Source organism: Tachyglossus aculeatus, chromosome 9 (genome assembly GCF_015852505.1).
Source record: "Tachyglossus aculeatus isolate mTacAcu1 chromosome 9, mTacAcu1.pri, whole genome shotgun sequence".
Lineage (NCBI taxonomy): Eukaryota > Metazoa > Chordata > Mammalia > Monotremata > Tachyglossidae > Tachyglossus > Tachyglossus aculeatus.
The window spans coordinates 12,436,946-12,457,264 of NC_052074.1; the positions used below are offsets into that span (position 1 = coordinate 12,436,946).

At 39.5% G+C, this 20,319-nt stretch overlaps 1 protein-coding gene across 4 annotated transcripts in view; it reads left to right on the top strand.

Annotated features, from left to right (window-relative positions):
• MEIS1 (Meis homeobox 1) overlaps nucleotides 1–20,319 on the top strand; it is a 146,637-nt gene that overhangs the window by 28,840 nt on the left and 97,478 nt on the right. For all 4 annotated transcript variants that reach the window (XM_038751203.1, XM_038751205.1, XM_038751206.1 and 1 more), the window contains exon 7: nucleotides 987–1,098. In XM_038751203.1, the coding sequence (XP_038607131.1) occupies nucleotides 987–1,098 (112 nt within the window). The remainder of the gene's footprint in view (nucleotides 1–986; nucleotides 1,099–20,319) is intronic.

The following is a 20,319-nucleotide window of genomic DNA, read 5'->3' on the forward strand; positions in this document are numbered from 1 at the left end:
GGCAAACTAACACCGTCCGGATCTGAACCACATTATTACATGGTTGAAATCATGCACACATACTTTAAGTGCAAGATCATCTTTTTTTCTAATATTTTTCGGGCTAATATTGCTTCAAAGCAATGAATAAGCCATTCTATTATGCTTGGAAGGCTGTGTAGGATGACCAGTGACTCACTGTGATGTTTTTAAAAGCTAGTACTAAAAGCTAATTAAAACCTTTTCTGGTGATAAAGGGAGATTCGGGAGGAGTGTTGCCATGATTGTTTTCCCCAAGAATTTAATTTACAGCCAATTTTTCCTATCTGAACATTACTTTCAAACGCACCCAGTGATAAGAAGCAACATCTGTTTTCTGTTCAATAGTACAAGTAGGCTCCGCATGGGGTGGAGTGTACACAGTCCATGTGAAGCCATTGTTATTCTCATTTCTTCTTTGTCCCAGTGCCTGGCCCATTTGCCGGGTACCATCCGGCAAACAGCTGACGCATACTGGCTATTATGGACCCAGGCCTAATTGTGAGTGAGGTTTTAAATGGTCTGCCCCGTTTGTCTTCTCTGATGAATCAGAGGCCTCCATAAACTGTAGTGTTATAGACCACTACTCTCATTTTGCATTTGTAGAGTAGCAGACTGTCGTGCCAGAGGGTTTGTTGATGCTAAAAATATAGTCAGAATCAAGTGGCAGGGATTTTTTTTTTCCTCCTTTGCCTGGAATGTCTCTGTTTTCTCTGGTAATAAAGCATGCAATTACGTACAGAGTAACTATTTGTAGGATATTATTTCAGCTTGGAAGCAGAAATCTGCCCATTTTAAACATGCAAATGCAGTTTTGAGTTGGAAACATTTTTAAAGGGGGTCTGGGTGAGCAAGTGGGGTTGATCATCGAGTCCAGATTTCAATGTTTTTCACATTAGACGATGCTGCCATCACTCTTTGTAACGGCTGACTTCATTGGATTTATTTTTTTTATTTCCACCCCACAGCCTTCTTGGAACAGAGATCATGATGACACAGCATCTACACGTTCAGGTGGGACCCCCGGACCCTCCAGTGGGGGTCACACATCGCACAGCGGGGACAACAGCAGCGAACAAGGTAGGCTTATTTGCCTTCAGTTGTTCTTCTACTTTATCGTTTAAAGGGTAAGGAGGTGTGTTGAGCTCTAAGATGACCACTAAAAGGGCAGTGTTTTTCAAAATCCTATCTAAAATGCCACTTGCTCCATTTTAGGATCTTTACTCCTGCTCCCCTCCACCTAGCTCTGTTCCCTTTGCTTCTCACCTAGTAACCACTGCCAAAAAAAGGACTATAATTTGATTATAGGCTATAGATTGATTTTTCTGCAAGGTATAGAAAATGCAAACCTGCAGCTAGTAACTAACCACTAGAACATTCACAGGTGTCGTCAAATGAAAAATGTTCAAGAACATAAGAAACTTTTTCTGTTTTAGAGCAACTGGTAAAACATGGGGAAAAGTGTGATCTTGGACTGCACTCAGTTTCAGCTGCTACATTTTTTTCCGTCTCAGTGCGGCTGACTGAATTCACAAATGCTTGACTTCAATGGAAAACCAGTGCTAAAGGAATTAAGAATAAATGAAAAGAAATAAGATCAACCTAATTTGTGTACTATGTATGACTGAAGTACCTGTGTGTGTGTGTGTGTGTGTGTGTGTGTGTACACAACTAATGTATAGCTGATAAGAAATGAGCAGCTTTGAAAACCAAAGTTTTAGAAATCAAGAGTATTCAACAAAAAGCTGAATGAGTATTTAAGTGCCTTGTGCTTTTTTTTGAAGAGACCTACTGCAGTAGGTTTTGAGTTAAATTAATGCAATTGAAATTGAAAAGAGGATTCTCTGTCTGAATAAAAAAACAGAATGCCTTATTGAAGTTAACTCTGAACACATAATAGGTATATAGTTTTAAATGCGGTTTTATGATCATGTTTCATTGAAGTGCTGTTAGCAAAAGAATTTTGTTTCCTAACATGACTGAACAGCACTGATTAGAATTGCAAAGCCTACAGTACATTTAACAAGATTAGTTTTAAAACTCAGAGTTTAATTTTTCTTAGACACACATATAACACTTGCACTGTGAATAACATCTACTAATAGAATTTTAAGTATTTGAGACATTTTATTGTTTAAAGAAAAGTTGCTGACTTCATCACAGCTATAGCCCAGTAAAAAGTGGAGCCTGGAATAGTAAACTGTTGCAGAGCTGAGGCAGAAACAGGTAACCTTCTGACCTCTGACTTTTACTGGAAAATGATATGCAACATAAATTCAAGGGGCCTTTTTTCTTTCAAGTATGTATACGTGTGTATTCCAGTGCTGCTGTTCACGATGCTGTCATTACGATTGTGTCAGCACTTTCCATATAAAGCCTCATTTTCGAAAACAGCCTTCAAATTTTGGGGAAGGTGTAAATGAAACTTAAGAAATGTTCTGGGGACTGAAATTCAGCATAAAATAGGTGTGGCTTTAACCCCCAAATTTGCTGATCAGTTCTTGACTCCTTGGCAGTGAATGTCGAACCATATAATTAGTTGAATTTTAAATATTTGTCAGGTAGTTAGTCTCCAACATAATTAAATTCTGATTTGTTTTTTGAAATGGGATGGGTGGGAAGAGAGAGAAAAATGATCTGTCAAGGATTTCTCACCACTAGGTTATAACTAGGAGTCACAAGTTTCTCATGTCACTCCTAGCTGGGTTTGTTCTCTATAGGTCAATTTAGTAATAGAATTGGGATTTGTGATATGTAATTTTCTCCCTGTAAATGGACCTTTAGTAATTAGAAAGTCCATTTACAGGGAGAAAATTAGAAAAAAAAAAGGGACACTGACAGTGAAAAGCAACTACTTTCTCCAAGAAATAATGCAATGTTTTGATTCCCTCGATCTCACCTTTGCTCCACTAGTATGGCTGGCCTGGCTGTGAGACCAGAGCCCCCACTGCAGTGATTTTGGGCTGTCACTAATGTTCCTCAAGGAATAGCGTATCATTGCTGAAATGTGGGTTTGATGAGCTGAGGAAAGTGAGGACTCTTCCAGATAGCCAAGTTTTGATGTTGACCGTGACCTCACTATACCTTTCAGCATGGTCAGAACCTGTGGAATTGGGTATTTTTCTCCAAAACCTCAAGATTTATCATGGGGAACAGTTCCACATGATTCACCTTCATGGCCTTCATGGTAGACATGAATATTCAGGTCCAGTCTGGCCCATGTCTGGTTTCAAGTGGTTCCTGCCTTGTGAGGAGCTCCTGGAGCCAGTTAGGAAAGTGGTGGATGGAAACAGAAGATGAGTGTGCATTCCTCAAACCCTGCTCTTTCCTCTTCCCTCTCCCCAACTCTTAATCATTCATGGATTTCCCAGTAATGATATCAGAGCCAGCCTGGCCTTGGCAAGCTTGTCGGGAGTAGGTCCACAGGGCATGTCCTAAATAGTTATTTACACAGTTTGAGTCCATTTTAGTCAACTGGATAAATAACAAGGCTCTTCAAAAGATTTATAAATCCATAAATATGTCTTTATCCATACCCAATAGACAAGAATAATTCAATCTGTCAAGAATATATCTTAAGAGGTGTTTCCCCAATGACAACAATAATACATATTTGAAAACTTTCCCTTCTATATTATTTGTTCAATTTTTCTTCTATTCCTTTTCCATTTTTCCTGAACTTGTGTGACACCCACGGCACACAAAAAATTACTTAAGTGTTTATGCCCCAGGACAGATAATGTTATCTCCTCATGATCCATGATCCAGGAACCTCATGAACCTCATGATCCAGGTTCAGCGCAGTGAATTTTGGCAATGATATACCTTCTGGTTTTCATAGCCAGTAGATAAATTGTTAGAAAATTTTGAGTAATTTGAAAAAAAAGACATTTTTGAAATTCTCTGAATAATTCTCTTCCAAGGTCTCTGTGCATGTACCATCCTGGTTTTTTTTTTAATGCAGGATTCTTCAAGAACACAACTTCCTCTATTATAGGGTTACTTTGCTCTTAGTTATCGTACCCTGAGTGACACCTCAAACACACGCACAGCCGATTCTGTGAAACAGTCTATCCAGACAGATGCGTGCCACTGGAAGAAAATTCCCTAATTCCACGGTTGCATCCTGTCTAAAATATTTAGTAAAACACTTGTTACCAATCATAAATGGTATCTACTGAGCACTAAATGTGTGCAGAGAACTGTACTAAGTGCTTGGAAGAGTACAATACAATAGATCCTTGCCCACAAGGAGCTTGTAGTCTATATGGGAGACAGTCATTAAAATAAATTACATGGAGGGGAAAACTCATTATAGGAAAACTGATTGTACTTAGCCAGTTATTGTTAGGATCAACACTTCCTAAGCATATATATTCATCTACGAGCTGAATATATCTGAAACCCTTAAAAGCATTGATGTGGTAGTGCTCTAATAAGGGCATTTAAATATTTGCATGTTTCTTATTTTCTTTGACTCTTTGCAGGTTTCATCCATTTCCAAGAAATCACTGTTTAACAGAATCTTTTGTAATTATTTAGCCAGAATTCAATAATGCCTTTTCCCAAGGAGTTCTAGAGCCCTCTGGTTCTGCGATTAGCCAATAGAAAGTTTTAGTAAGGATTCAAACAACAGGAATGGGAGCTGCTGTTGTTTCACATGTTGTCTACCCAGCCTCTCAGAATGACATGGTTAGCACTAATAGTACTTGGTTCTGTTTTCATGCTTTGTTGTAATTGCAGCTGTTTAGGGACTGTGAGATTCCCAGTGAGCCCTAGAGCACTGATCTCTTTCTTGTAGGGTTTCTCCAAAGTACAAAACCCAATGTGGGACAGGGACTGTGTCCAACCTGATTAACTTTTATCTACCCCAGTGCTTAGATCAGTGCTTGGCACATAGTAAGCACTTACCAAGTACCATAATTATTATTACCCCTACTTATCTGAGAGAAGCAGAGTGGCTTAGTGGAAAGAGCCTGGGGTTGGGAGTCAGAGGTCATGGGATCTAATCGTGCTTCTGCCACTTGTCAGCTGTGTGACTTTGGGCAAGTCACTTAATGTCTCTGGGTCTCAGTTCCCTCATCTGTGAAATGGGGATGAAGTCTATTAGCCCCACTTGGGACACCCTGCTTATCTTGTATCTACCCCAGCACTTAGAACAGTGCTTTGTAAATAGTAAGCACTTAACAAATGCCATCATTATTATTATTATAGCAGGAATGCGGGTAGAGTCCACTTGGGGAAGAGACCATTTGTGTGGTTCATTTGCAAGCATACAGTTTTGAGTTCTACTTTGAAATGAAATTCAAAGACACATATCTAACCTACATTTTGTGTTAAGAGCCTTGGAACCTTGGGAGCTTTAAACTTTCCTCTAGTTCCCCCCTAGCCTGTAATCTAGTTGTGGGAAGGGTACGTGTTTACCAACTCGGTTGTAGTGTATTCTCCCAAGTGCTTAGAACAGTGTTCTTCACACAGTAAGCTCTCAATAAGTACCATTGACTGTTTGGGAGCATGAAAACTCCCACTTAAAATGGGGTCTTAGTTTTGGTCCATATTACACACATGACATTTATTGAGTACTTACTATGTGCAGAGCACTGTACTGTGTGCTATTCCTCTTATAGATTTTTTTTTGGTGGGTAAGAGGAGGTTAAGGACAAAGGATAAAAAAATATGGTTGGAGCTTTCAACACAGAAACGTTATTTTAAATGATCAATATAGCTATTATGCAGCTCTAAAATCTATTTATTGATGCCACCTTTTTTTCTTTTTTGCAAGCTTCAGACTGGTGTGCTGTTCATCTCTGCTAAAGCTGGGAGGGGGAAAAAAGGCAAAAAATCGAGTTGCTTCAAGTAGTAGCAAGTGAAAGACCCGATATTTCTTTAAAAAAATGTATCAGTAGTTGAATGTGTTCTTTTTTTCTCCCTTGGCTTTGTATGAGTTCAGCCAACTTATAGGCAGAAGGCAATTCCATTTATTATTGAAGGGAATCTCGAGGCCGTTGTTTCAAACCTGTGAATCTAGCTGTGAGAGCTAGATGGGGAGGGTTGGGAGTGGGGCTAGGGCCACGTTACGTTTCAGATGACTGAGCAACGATTTATATACCAGCTCACCATTTTACATGAAGAAGAAAAGTAATAACAGCAGATTTAGGCATTCAAAACAGTCAGATGTCCGATGACTAATGGGGATAGGTTGGATGGAGACTTCTGATTGGTTGTTTTAATGAGCACATTTTGCGCAGAGTTTGGGCTGCAGTTCCCCTTGACCTTTGCCCTTTATTGACCAAACTGACACTTCATTTTTCACATACTTCCAATTATGGCTCAGCTTAAGTGTTGCCCTACGTCCTTTATTTCTTTCCTATGGACAACCTGAGAGCGGTTGAGGCCACAGAAGATATTTTAATTTGAAAAACTACCATAGCAATTCAAGCTTTGGGATGTAATCTGAAACTGCTGTCAGTTTGTAGTTTCTCTGATGAAAACAGAAGTTAGTACTGCTTGTTTAGAAATGATGTTCTGTTTGCTTTTCATCTCCCAATTTTTCTAAGAAGAATAAAAAAACACCAAGTAGTAAAGGGATTGTATAAAACTCTTTTAAACACAATTGGGACCACAGTCTCTACATGGACTATTGTAGCTGCATTTGTCATATTTGACCACAAGTTAAAGTGTGACCTTTGTATGCAATATTAAGCAGGGTCTGAAAATAACTTCCTGGTGGGAAAAATCAGGTGTAACAAAAAAAAGGAAGTTATTATAGCTCATGACTCTGGTATCAAAAGATCTGATGTTGTAAAGTGATCAAACATTTTGGATTACTTTAGATAGAGAAGACAATTTTCCTGTGAAACGGATTAGCGCTTTTCATTGACTCATCAAAAGTGGATAAAGTAGTTCTGAGGTCCCATTTAACAGAATTATTGAATCCTGTTTCTATTTGAAAAGAGAAAAAGCCCACCCGAACAATACGTGTCACTGAATTTTTGTGGCATGAATGTGGCCAAATCTTTTTTCATCTGGAGTTTTTCCAGTCACTGTGAAATTGTCACCTGTACACTTGAAGTAATTGTTTCCAAGCTTAAGTAAATGGAAAATATAGCTGAAATTATTTATATCTAAACAGAAGTTCCTTATAACCTAGAAGTATTGCCTCAAAAATGTATGAAGTGTTACCTACTTTATTATGTAGCCCTCTGGCATAGTAATAGCATGGCATATTTTTACTATAATATGGTAATAAAAGAATATGTAAAAGGCAGACAAAGGTTCTGTCTTTTCAGTAAGGTGACCCCTGTTACCAAGTAACTGCTTTACTTATGAGCTTATTAAAAACTCAAAAAATGAGCTTTTCATACTTCACAGGCATTGATGTGAAAATGAGCTGTCCTGTGAGTAGTTTTCTTGATCATTTTTAGAACAATTGATTAGCCAAAGAGCTGCTGTCATTAGTTGACATTGACTGATAGCAATTTGTCACAAGCTCCGAAGGTCAGCCAGACAGTTGGAGTTTCAGCTTGTCTTTGATTGACCTTTACTGATGCCATTATCATGAGATTGGTTTGGACTAGAGATGACCCTCAATTGAAAAGACAGGACATTCGTCAACAGGACCATTTCTAGAGTTTTCTGTTTATTTAATGAATATGTGAGTTTCTTGGTTGTTTCTTACATCATTTCCAACATTTTGGTTTTAAAACCAATCAGAGCATCAAAAACATCATAGTCCGCTCCCTGGCCTAGTTTGATTTTTTTATTTTAACAGCAGCAGTGACTTGTCACGTCTATATGGTTAACTATCGTTATCTGATGTTTGCATCGATGGAGTTGTTTTATTGACCAGAAAAGGGAAACTGAAATGTTAGGGTAGTTGTGTGACTTCTTCATCCATGTACTGCTTAACCCAGAATGATTTATTTTTATCTCTGTAGAGTCTTGTTATATTTTTAATAATAATTGAGTAGCAGAAATTATCATAGTGACATGATGTCAATTCATCATTCAACTCTGAAACTGGAGGGTGTGAAAACTTTTGTGTGTGTGTGTGTGTGTGTGTGTGTGTGTGTGTCCTTGTCAGTTCTGTTCAGCCTGTTGGGAGTTAGAAAAAGCTATCACAGTGCTAGTAGTATTAGCATTTCAGTAAGAATGGAGTACTTTTCCATTTTAGGACTGGGAAGTTAATTGTTCCCAGTCCTCATGGTGGCGAAAAATTTACCATAGCATCCATACTACTGGGGTTTGGAATTTGAACCATTGGGATTTGTGATTTCCAGACATGTCACCATGGGTGGAAATAACATGTAACATGTTCAATATCCTACACATTAGTACAATATGGCAATATAGACCAAAAAACCTTCAACAAAAAAATTAAAATCTCGGTAATTTAAATCATAAGCTAATTAGGTTGTTTATAAACTCCTTTTCCTTCTTCCCTGTTCTCCTTTCCAATTCCTTTTACCCAAACAATGATTTTATGTCCTCTCTTTTAGGTAAATCTTCACAGATAATAGGTATCCCAAAACTACCACACAGCATTTGGAAAGTTTAAACATACAGTTTAGTTTCTACCTCAGAAAATATGTGAGGAGAGAATGCATTGCCCAAGATGATAGATTCTGCCTTCTTAAAGGCAAAATAGGAAAACTAATTTTGCATAGTACACATGCAGCATAGCCTAAGGAAATAAAAGCTTTCAGAATTTTAAGTCCCTTGGCAATAAAGACAAATGAATCTGATAGATATTAAGATTATTTTAAATAATAAATATGCTTCATGCATTGTACTTAGAATATTAAACATTTTAATCATGTCAAAACAAAAGCATTTGAAATCTTATGACATGAATCAGTTTCTAGTATGCTCCTTGAGGGCAGGGATCATGTCTACCAACTCCATTGAGTAAACGCTCCCAAACTCTTAGTACAGTGCTCTGCACATAGTATAAATTTCAATGATTGAATGTTCAGTGATTGAACATAGTGAATTCACAACTGTGAATATACCAACCCCATTAATGAAGGCACTAAGAAAGCAGAGTTATCTTTTTCGGCAGACAGATGTATGTGAGTATGAGTCTTTGGATAGGGTTTCATTTAGTGAAGTGTACTGTTGGTTAATTTAAGTTTTAGCTAATGTCCTGATCTTTGCTTAGGGAAAACAGCATGGCCTAGTGGATAAAGCACAGGCTTGGGAGTCAGAAGGACCTGGGTTCTAATCCTCGCTCTGCCACTTGTCTGCTATGTGACCTTGGCAAGTCACTTCACTTCTCTGTGCCTCAGTGACTCATCTGTAAAATGGGGATTAAGATTGTGGGACAGGGACTATGTAGAACCCGATTATCTTGTATCTACCCCAGTGCTTGGAACAGTGCCTGACACATAGTAAGCGCTTAACAAATGCCATAATTATTATTATTGTTATTATCTATCCTTTCAGGGATTTTTAGAGAGACAGTCTATCTTTAAAAACTGTGTTTAAGTCTCCATATTTGCATAAAGCACCCAGTTGCCAGTAAGTCTCTGTTACTTTTTGATGTATCAGTCATATATATTGGCTATTTACTCTGTGCAGAGCACTGTATTAATCACTCAGGGAAGTAAAATTGAACAAGTTAATGAGATCACTGCCCTCAAGGAGCTTACAATAAAACTTGGGAAGCAGACACTAAAATACATGTCGAGAAAGGGGAAGCAACTGAGTTTAAAGGCATACTGACTTCTACTGCTTCTCATATTAAGAGATTAAGAGAACAAAAACATTTGCCTATTGAAAATGCATTCATAACTCCCTTTCAGACTTGCATGAAACCTACCTCATCTTTGAATGAGATTTTAGAGTGACAAATTCCTCTACATACTAAAAGACTACAGCCAAATATGGAGTGCAACTTTTTAGATGGATAAAATCTGTGCTGCTACAAAACATTAGTTTTATCCCAGAATAAACGCTGGGAAACAGAACATCATCATGCCTGCCTGATTGACAGCACTTCAGACTTTCCATCATTCATTCAATCTTATTATTTATTGAGCACTTACTGTTTGCAGAGCACTGTACTAAGCACTTGAGAGAGTATAAAATAACAATAAACAGGAACATTCCCTGCACACAATGAGCTTACAGTCTAGAGGGGGAGACCAACATTAATATAAATAAATTACAGATATGTACATAAGTGTTGTGGGGCTGGGAGGGGGGATGAATAAAGGGAGCAAGTCAGGGCAATGCAGAAGAGAGTGGGGGAAGAGGAAAGAAAGGGGAAGGCCTCTTGGAGGAGATGTGCCTTCAGTAAGACTTTAAAGTGGGGGAAGAGTAATTGTCTGTCAGATCTGAGGAGGGAGGTTGTTGCAGGCTAGAGGCAGGATGTGGGTGACGGGTCGGCGGTGAGATAGATGGGATTGAGGAATAGTGAGAAGGTTAGCAGTAGAGGAATGAAGTAGGACTGCAGGAGGATTCCCAGAGTCCAGGCAGTCTTTCATTGACTGAGGAGAAAAGTAAAGTCAGCATCAGCAGCAACAGTTATTAATCTCTTGCAGTGTGTTGGGCATTTGAGAACATACAAGAAAAGTTAAAAGTAGCCTCTGTCCATGAAGTGTTTACAATCCAGTGGGAAAGTCATGCAGGCATAAATCACCAAATCTAAAATAGGTAAAATGGGTACAAAGTTTAAAAATGCAGGGAAGCAATTAAGTAATAAACAAACAAGGATATAGACATGAAGGCAATTTTTGGTGATGCAATGACCCGGAAGAAGGGAGATCAGTCAGGGAATGCCTCTTGGAAAGCTTGGAAGGTGGTAAGGAGTGATTTGGAAAATTAATTGTACAGGAGATTCTCTGCAGGGAAAGGTTGAATGTGATGCGTTGAGAAATTTAGCTTAAGAGGACTGTCACCGTGATGTTCCATGTGTTTCACTGTGTGGTATCTGCAAGCGCTGATAAGGTCCATCCTTTAGGTGCTGAATGCATGTTGAATAGGCTGAAATAAGGCAAGGCCTGAAGCAGGGTAGACCAGTAAGGGAGTTATTACAGTCATCCAGCTGGGATCAATCAATCAATCAATAATGGTATTTATGGAGCACTTACTGTATGCAGAGCATGGTACTAAGCATTTGGGAGAGTATAGTGAACCAGAGTTGTAGACACGTTCTCTGCCCACAATGAGCTTACAATCCAGAGGAGAGGTGGTAAGACCTTGAATCAGGGTGATTGTTGTGAAGATGGAGATGGAAGGGTGGCTCTTTCAAACAGTGAGGACATTTTGCATGCTCCCACTAAGTGCAGTTAACAGCATTTCTGGGTATGTGTCAATCAGGTCAATTCCTGGGTGGATCGGAAGGCATTCGGTGGAGACAAAATCATGTGACTAAAATTCTGGTCTATCTGGCTCAAGCAAATGGCTTTAAAATCACCTCAAAATATTCCAACAGTTACTGCCGATCCCTCATGTTTCAAGAGAAAACAAGAGTTGGAAAAGAGCAAGAAAAATGTGTATTTGGGATTAGTTGGGGAAATGAATGTTGGTTTTGGCTGCTGTAAACTTTCATGAAAATTCAAAGGGAATAGTTGAAAAATGTGGCATATGTTAAATTTCTCATTCATGCCCCTGCCATTAATTAGGTTAATTTTAATGACTTTTACCCCTCAGCACCTGGGCCAGCACTTATTTTTCCGGTTTGGCCTCTCCGCTCAAACAGAAACTCTTTAACCATCAGCTTTAAAGACTCAGTCAGCTTTTCCCCTCCTGCCTTCCCTCGTTAATTTCCTATTATAAACCAGCCGACATACTTGCTCCTCTAATGCCAACTGCTTACTGTAGCTCGATCTCATCTATTTCATCTATCTCGCTGCCGACCCCTTGCCCATGTCCTTCCTCCCTCCCTCCCGTTTCATATCCAACATGGTCCCTTTCCCCACCATCAAAGCCTTCTGTACTAAAATCGCATCTCCACTAAGAGGTCTAAGCCCTCATTTCCCCTACTCCGTTTCCCTTTTTTTAATGGCATTTTTTAAGTGCTTACTATGTTTCAAACACTGTTCTGAGTGCTGGAGTGGATACAAGATAATTAGGTTGGACACACCCCCTGCCCCTTATGGGTCCCACAGTCTAAATAGGCATCCCTTCGGCATCACCTGTGCCCTTGGATCTGTACCCTGTACCCATTTGACATTCACCTCACCCTCAGCCCTGAGGCACTTATGTACATATCTATAGTCAGTCAATCAATCAATCATCTGTTGCACACTTACAGTTTGCAGAGTACTGTACTAAGCGCTTGGGAGAGTACAATATAATAGAGTCGGTAGACACATTCTCTACCCACAAGGAACTCACAGTCTAGAGGGGGAAACGGACAGTAAAATAAATTATTTTATTTATTGTTTATATTTGCCTGCTGTTGGATAGGGACTGTCTCTATATGTTGCCAGCTTGTACTTCCCAAGCACTTAGTACAGTGCTCTGCACACAGTAAGCGCTCAATACGATTGAATGAATGAATGAATATTTGTAATTCAATGTCTCCCCATCTATACTCTGAGCTTCTTGTGGCCAGGGACTGTGTCTGCCTTCTGTGTTCTATTGTACTTTCCCAAGCAGTTAGTTCAGTGTGTGCACATAGTAAGCAGTCAATAAATACAGCCGATGAATCGATTAGCCTAGTTTCTAGGAGAAGCTCGATCAATCTACTACTGTGTGCAGAGCATTCAACTAAGCACTTGGGCGAGTATAATAGAATTAGTAGACTGTATTCCTATCCTCAAGGAGTTTACAGTCTAGCTGGGGAGGCACACACTAAAGTGAATTATAGATGAGAAGAAAGATAAGGTGTATGTACATGAGTGACTGTTTAATCAGTCTGTCAATCAATCATATTGATTGAGCTCTTACTGTGTGGAGAACACTGTACTAAATGCTAAGGAGAGTACAATACAACAATAAACAGACACATTCCCTGCCCACAGTGAGCTTACAGTCTAGAAGGGGAGACAGACATTAATGTAAATAAATGCATTACAGATATGTACAAAAGTGTTATGGGGCTGGGACTGGGGATGAATAAAGGGAGCAAGTCAGGGTGATGCAGAAGGGAGTGGAAGAAGAGGGAAGGAGGGTTTAATCAGGTAAGGCCTCTTGGAGGAGATGTGCCTTCCTCTTAAGTAATAGGATATGTAAGATACGTGCTCTGGGAGGCTGTGAATACTTTAGTGGTGCAGAAATACTGAAGTTGCAGTAGCGTGGGTGGATTTCCTGGAGGAGATGTGATTTCAGAAAGGATCTGAAGGCAGAGAGAACTATGGGAAGGGAATCTCACATAATGGGGAGGATGTGAGCAAGAGATCAGTGGTGGGAGAGAAGGGAACAAAAGACGATTAACTTTTTTCATGAGAGAAGCAAAGAGTATGAGCTAGGATGAAGTGGGAGAAGAGAATGCCTAAGTAGAAGGGACAGAGGGTGGCCCAGAGCCAATTGTCAGGAGCATCTGGCTTATTAGGGAGGAATGGGAAACCATTTGAGGGTTTTGAAGTGGGGAAATTTGGGAAAACATAAGTCTAGGAAAATGATTCAGGTAGCACAGTGAAGTCTGAACTGGAGAGGGGAAAGACTGAAGATAAGGGTGTTAGCAAGTCAAGTTGGAATCTTTGTCAAACGTTGGACAAGGATCCTGACCAATTGGATAGAGTGAAAGGAGCAGATCATGAAAATGCTGTGAAAGAAAACTGACAAGATTTGGTGGCAGACTAAATATGGAAAATGTATGAAAGGGAGGAGTCAGGAATAATGCCCGGGTTGTGGGCTTCAGGGACAGGGAGAGTGGTCATGGTGTCAACTGTGATGGAAAAGTTAGGTGGAGAAGAGGGTTTAGGAGGAAACTGAGTTACAGTGTAGCCATTCATGCTGATTCCTTTACATGGCTTTTAGCAAATATCTTTATCTCTCAAATGAGTCTCCTGTTTGTGGGGGGTGGATGTTTGAGGAATAATTAGTTAATGTTTATGGAGTATATGGAGTGTGATGGGGTGCTTCATTGTTTCATGGGGCTGGGAAGTAATAGCCTTACAGATTTATAGCCACACTGCCTTTATGCCCTATACATTTCCTATTCCTATTATTTTGGTCTGTTGCACTGGTCCTAAGGATTGCCTGTGGCGTGACTTCCTTCGCAGACCATCCTGATTACTATCTTACTTTTACACCGGCAAATTGGAGCATGTTAAAAATCTAGAAAATAGACTTTTTACCTCAGGAAATGATGTATGTGCAGAAATACTAGTATATTGTCTGACATTTTTGCAAATAATGTACCCTGCCTGTATTTAAAACACTTTCTTCTCTACAGTTTTTGCAAACAACATGCTTCTCTTTGGTAATGTAGGAGCATAAATTTTTTTCCCTTCTCTTTTCCCAGAATATGGACAGTGTCATTTTTTAACATAATTTGCCTTCCTATAGCTTTCAGATAGTCCGACTCTCCTGATAAGAAAGAGGTGAACTTTAGAAAACATTGATTGTTCAAGTAAACAACTGAGCCTTTTCTACTAGTGATATGATGAGAATTTGAAACATGGTCTAGGTCCCAGACATAATTCCTTAGTCTTAAATTTTGTACTTAAGTTGAAAGCACCAGGTTCTTATGAGAAAGGTAAGCATATTGATTTAGGTCCTTAGTTTTGAATGTTTATACTGAAGTGGGGGATTTAGAGGTAGTATCATTTTTGCAGCTGGAGGAGTTTCCATTTTTAGTGAATAATTAAATCAAATAGGACATTGGGAATTATCCTGTTGATACCAGTGAGTTCCACCATGAATTGGAAAATAATCTGTGTGCCTATATACATGTGTGTATATGTGTTTCTTAGTGTGTATTTATATATGTATGTATGTTATATGTGACTGTACATACACAAGCATGTATATGTACAGGTAATAATCAGTGGTATTTACTGAGCACTTAATGTGTGCAGAGTGCTGTATTAAGCGCTTGGGAGAAATCAGTACAACAAGGTTAGTTGATATGTTCCCTGACCACAACAAACTTACAGTCTAGAGGGGGAGATAGTAATATAAATAAATAGTTCATACTATATGATCGATAGATATGTGGTAACAGATCCAAGTACAGAACGAAGAGGGAGTCAGGTAAGAGGGTTTAATTGGCGAAGGCCTCTTGGAGGAGAATGTGAACTTAATAAAGCTTTGAAGGTGGGGAGAGTGATGGTCTGATGAGAGAGAGAGAGAGAGAGAGAGAGAGAGAGAGAGAGAGAGAGAGAGAGAGAGAGAGAGAGAGAGAGAGAGAGAGGCAGCGTGGCTCAGTGGAAAGAGCCCAGGCTTTGGAGTCAGAGGTCATGGGTTCAAATCCCAGCTCCCCCACTTGTCAGCTGTGTGATTTTGGGCAAGTCACTTAACTTCTCTGTGCCTCAGTTACCTCATCTGTAAAACGGGGATTAAGACTGTGAGCCCCCCGTGGGACAACCTGATCACCTTGTAACCTCCCCAGCGCTTAGAACAGTGCTTTGCACACAGTAAGCACTTAATAAATGCTATCATTATTATTATTATTATGAAAGGGGAGAGAGTTCCAGGCCAGAGAGAGGATGTGGCAAAGAGGTCGGCAGGCAGTGAGATAGACGAGACTGGGGCACTGTGAGCAAGATGGAGCTTGAGCAAAGTGTGTTGGCTGGGCTACAGTAGGAGATCAGTGAGGAAAGATAGGAGGAGGTGAGCCAATTGAGTGCTTTAAAGCTGATGGTAAGGAGTTACTGTTTGATGCAGAGGTGGATGGGCAACCACTAGAAGTATCTGAGGTGTGGGGAGAAAAATGATCTGATGAGCTGTACAGCAGAGTGAAATCTGGACTGGAGTGGATAAGAGGCAGGGGTATACACCTATGTAATCTAGCTCTCTATATGTCCATTTCAAGATGACACTGGTGACACCGAAAGAGTGAGATTTCTGTCCATAAGTGTGTTGTTGAAAGCAGATCTCCTCTACATCCTACCCAAAAAGTCTAGCGCAGAACTTTTTCTACCTGCTTACCCCAATTGGAGTGAGAATTCCATCACCATTAGGGCTGCTCAGAGGAAGTATTTGGATCTATAAATTTAAAATGCCTACACATCGAAACAAATATTGTTACAATGCGGTAGCTAGCTTCTTTTCAGGAGTTATGTGATAAACCTAAATAGAGAATGTGTACACAGAGAATTGGTTTTCCTTCTTAGAAGGTGAATAACCTTGTGGTACCTGATTTGTGCAGTGAAGAAACAGACATATCCAACCTCCTTAAATTTTTTTTAAAGAAAAAGATAAAGGGGAAGAAAGGTTTTTCTTTGGATGACTCTTGGTTTATCCGAGCACATTCTTTGGTGGAGATTCTTGAGCACCTTCATTGCCCCGATGGTGGGAATTGTGTGATGGTGGGGTTTTTTTTGTTTGATTGGTTTTTAAATGGTATTTGGTAAGTGCTTACTATGTGCCAGGTACAGTGCTTGGCACATAGTGAGGGCTTAACAAATGTCGTCATCATTATTATTATTATTGCTAAGCACTGGGGTAGATTCAAAACTAATCCAGTTGGAGAGAAAAGCAGTGTGGCCTAATAATAATAATAATAATAATAATAATAATAATAATAATAATGGTATTTGTTAAGCGCTGACTATGTGCCAAGCACTGTTCTAAGTGCTGGGGGGATACAAGGTGATCAAGTTGTCCCACGTGGGGCTCACAGTCTTAATCCCCATTTTACAGATGAGGGAACTGAGGCACAGAGAAGTTAAGTGACTTGCCCTAAGTCACACAGCTGACAATTGCCAGAGCTGGGATTTGAACCCATGACCTCTGACTCCAAAGCCCGTGCTCTTTTCACTGAACCATGCTGGTGAGAGCAAGTGCTTGGGAGTCCAAGCACATAGGTTCTAATCCCGGCGCTGACACTTGTCTGCTGAGTGACCTTGGGCAAGTCGCTTCACTTCTCTGTGCCTCAGTTACCTCATCTCTAAAATGGGGATTAAGACTGTGAGCCCTATGTTGGACAACCTGATTACTTTGTATCCACATAGTAAGCACTTAAACACCATTGTTGTTGTTATTATTATCATTACATAATCCATATTCCACATGGGACTAACAGTCTTAATCTCCATTTTACATATGTGATAACTAAGGCACAGAGAAATGAGGTGACTTGCCCAAGATCACACAGCAGACAAGTGATGGAGCAGGGATTGGAACACAGATCCTTTTGACTCCCAGCCCAATGCTCTATCCACTAGGCCCTGCTGCTTCCCTCGAAGCACTGGGAAGTGACAGGTGATTGCTTCCGTAACTGAATGCCCGCAAATCATAATTGTTGAAAGAGGATTGTTTGATTGCCTGGCAATAGTCTCTTTTTCTGTGATAGCTTTTGGATCACCTGTTTGTTGGGAGCATTTGACCGTCCCTATGTTTATTACCCAATTGAATGTCAGTAGCAATTACAGCTAAAGATAAACAAAAATGCAAGTACTTGTTGACCTTGACTTTTTTCCACGAGATATTGGACTTGATGGCTCTATTGCTGCTGAACTGATAAGAATTCTAAACAGTAGTTTAAGGAACATGCTTTTTTTTCCCAGAGGGAAACACCATGTTGCTGTGGGAAATAGCTTCAAATGCATGCCCTTTGCCAAATTTTATTTGCTTCACCTTTATTTCAGCTGTGGGAAAAAAAAGGAAAAATAAACTTTTTTATGACTTCAGCTATGTACATATGGAGTCCTATAACATTTGATTGGTGTAATTGGTGGATTATATGCTATAACTGTAAGCAAGAGACTTTTTGACATTTTATGATACTTTATAATAAGGCTTCTGTTGACACCGTATCAGAGTACATTTCCAAGCTGAGTAACCGGTGAGAAATGTGACTAGGCTCGTGCTTACCAAATCCACTCTCGGCTCCTAATGTTCAGTCATCCTGTATTCAAGATTCATAAGAGTCCCAACTGAAATAGAAATGGGTCCAGTCAACCTTTCTTTTGAATACTGCAAGATATGGCAGGAGGGAAGGATTGGCATCACAATAAACTGAGCTCCCAGTTTAATTGTTAATTGATATCTTCTCAGTAAGGCATTCCACCCAAATTCTTACCACTCGACCTCAGAACGCCATCACAGCTTTTTCCTGAGCTGAGCCAGGCTTTGACTCGATCTCAGCAGACATGACTTTTTCCTTTTAAGGTTGTTAGGCTGCCTAGTAAAATCGAAGTTGAAGTGATTTTATGTTGATGAACTGTGACCTATGGAAATGCTGGGTGATAGACATTAAGCAAACAGATGTTTGAGCAGTATGTAGGATGAAAATGAGGGCAATTAAACAATTAGATGTCATTATTAATGCTAGTGGTGTGCCCATAGTTTTCACGGAATAATAATGTTCTTTAAATTTCCAGGAATATTCTTTAGAGTTACACAAGGTAAAAATGTTACCCTGGCATCAGAGAAATGACTTTTAGGATATTTTCCAACAATGGATCCACTTTATCTTTCTAGTAGCTCTGGGGGAATATCGAGGTAGTAGAATTTAGCCAGAGTATCTTTTATAGCAATACCGAACATTAAATACTATGGAAATTTATAGGTAGAATTTAGCCAAAGGTGCCTCTTTTTCTATCAGTCATTTTGCATTTGAGAGATAAAATTTCTTATTAGAAAGTTCCCCTCGAGTTTGTGTTTTCCTAGTTACTATAACTTCTCAAGATTATTTAAGATAAATTTGTGACAAATGTCTGGGTGCTCTTTGTTTAGCTGAGACCTTAAAAGGTAAATTTTATGTGGCTAGGGCACCTCTATATCTTGCTGATAAGAGAGGTTTTCCTTTCACTCTTATCTGTAATCTCTTTCCTCCTCTTTTATCTCTTCTCTCCATACTTGCGCAACATGCTGGAAGCTGCCTTTTGCTGATTTCCACCTCTCAGGGTGCTTTCTGCGAAATTTGCTTAGTGAAATACTGGAGAAATTGTTGCGCTGACAGGTGTCATTATGGATTATTATGCTAACTATTCCTCCGAGGATGAAACTGGGAAAATTTACCTCTCATATTGTATGGAAGGTTTCTAGGAAAAATTCAGCCATGCAAGGGTTCTTTAGAAAAAAAGATCACATCCTCAAAACCGTAGATTGTAACCTACTGGATTTACTAGAGATGAGCAGTCCTTGGGCAGGAACCTACCCTTTAAAAAAGTCATTTCTTAATTCAAGATTGGCATTCTCAGATTTTGCTCTTCGTGGCTGGCATGTGGTTGGATTGGAGCAGTACTCATACCTTCAATCCTTTCATAATCTGTTTGCTTTCCCTATGCATTTTGGCTAGAATGTTGTTGGGGAATTAGGGAGAGATAGTCTGACAATGCAAACTTTTAAATTTTTTTTTTAATGGTATTTATAACTATTTACTATGTGCTAAGCATGGTACTAAGTACTGGGTTAGATAAAGTGCGCTATGGTATTGGAAGAAACAGTGTGTATGCATTTAGCGTTGGAAAGGGTGAGTACTACAGCCCACATTTTTATTCTTCTTATTTATTACTAGTACTATTAAGCACTTACTATGTGCCAGACTCTGTACTAAACACTGGGGTAGACACAAGATGATCAGGTTGAACACAGTCCATGTCCAACATGGAGCACAGATGAAGTAACATCATCATCATCAATCGTATTTATTGAGCGCTTACTATGTGCAGAGCACTGTACAGAGGCACAAGAAGTTAAGTGACTTGCCTAAGGTCACACAGCAGACAAGTGGCAGAGCGGGGATTAGAACACAGATCCTTCTGACTCTCAGGGTCATGTTCCATCCACTAGGCCATGCTGCTTCTCTAATCAATCCATCAATCATTGGCATTTCTTAATGTGAGTTTATGCAGGAACACAGTATCCTACTTACAGAATAATCACGTGTTTTTATTTAGCATCTCCTTTGTGCTCCACTTGATACTAAACACTGAGAGAATTCTGTGATAAGATCCTTGCCCATAAATAGTTTACAGTTTAGAAGATGGAGACAAATGTACAACAGAAACTACATTCCACAGTGTGGACCTAAACTTATAGATATGTACATAAATGCTGGGGAAGCTATATGTGAGTGATGTGATCAGGGGTTTAGATCCTCTCTAGTGACTACTGAAGGATGTGGCAGGTACATGAATTATTTGTGAACCAGGCCTTTATCCTACAGGAAGGGAGAGTTTTTTGGTGGGCAGTAGAAGATATCCTGGACTTCTTTATTTATCAACAGGCATTGCATAC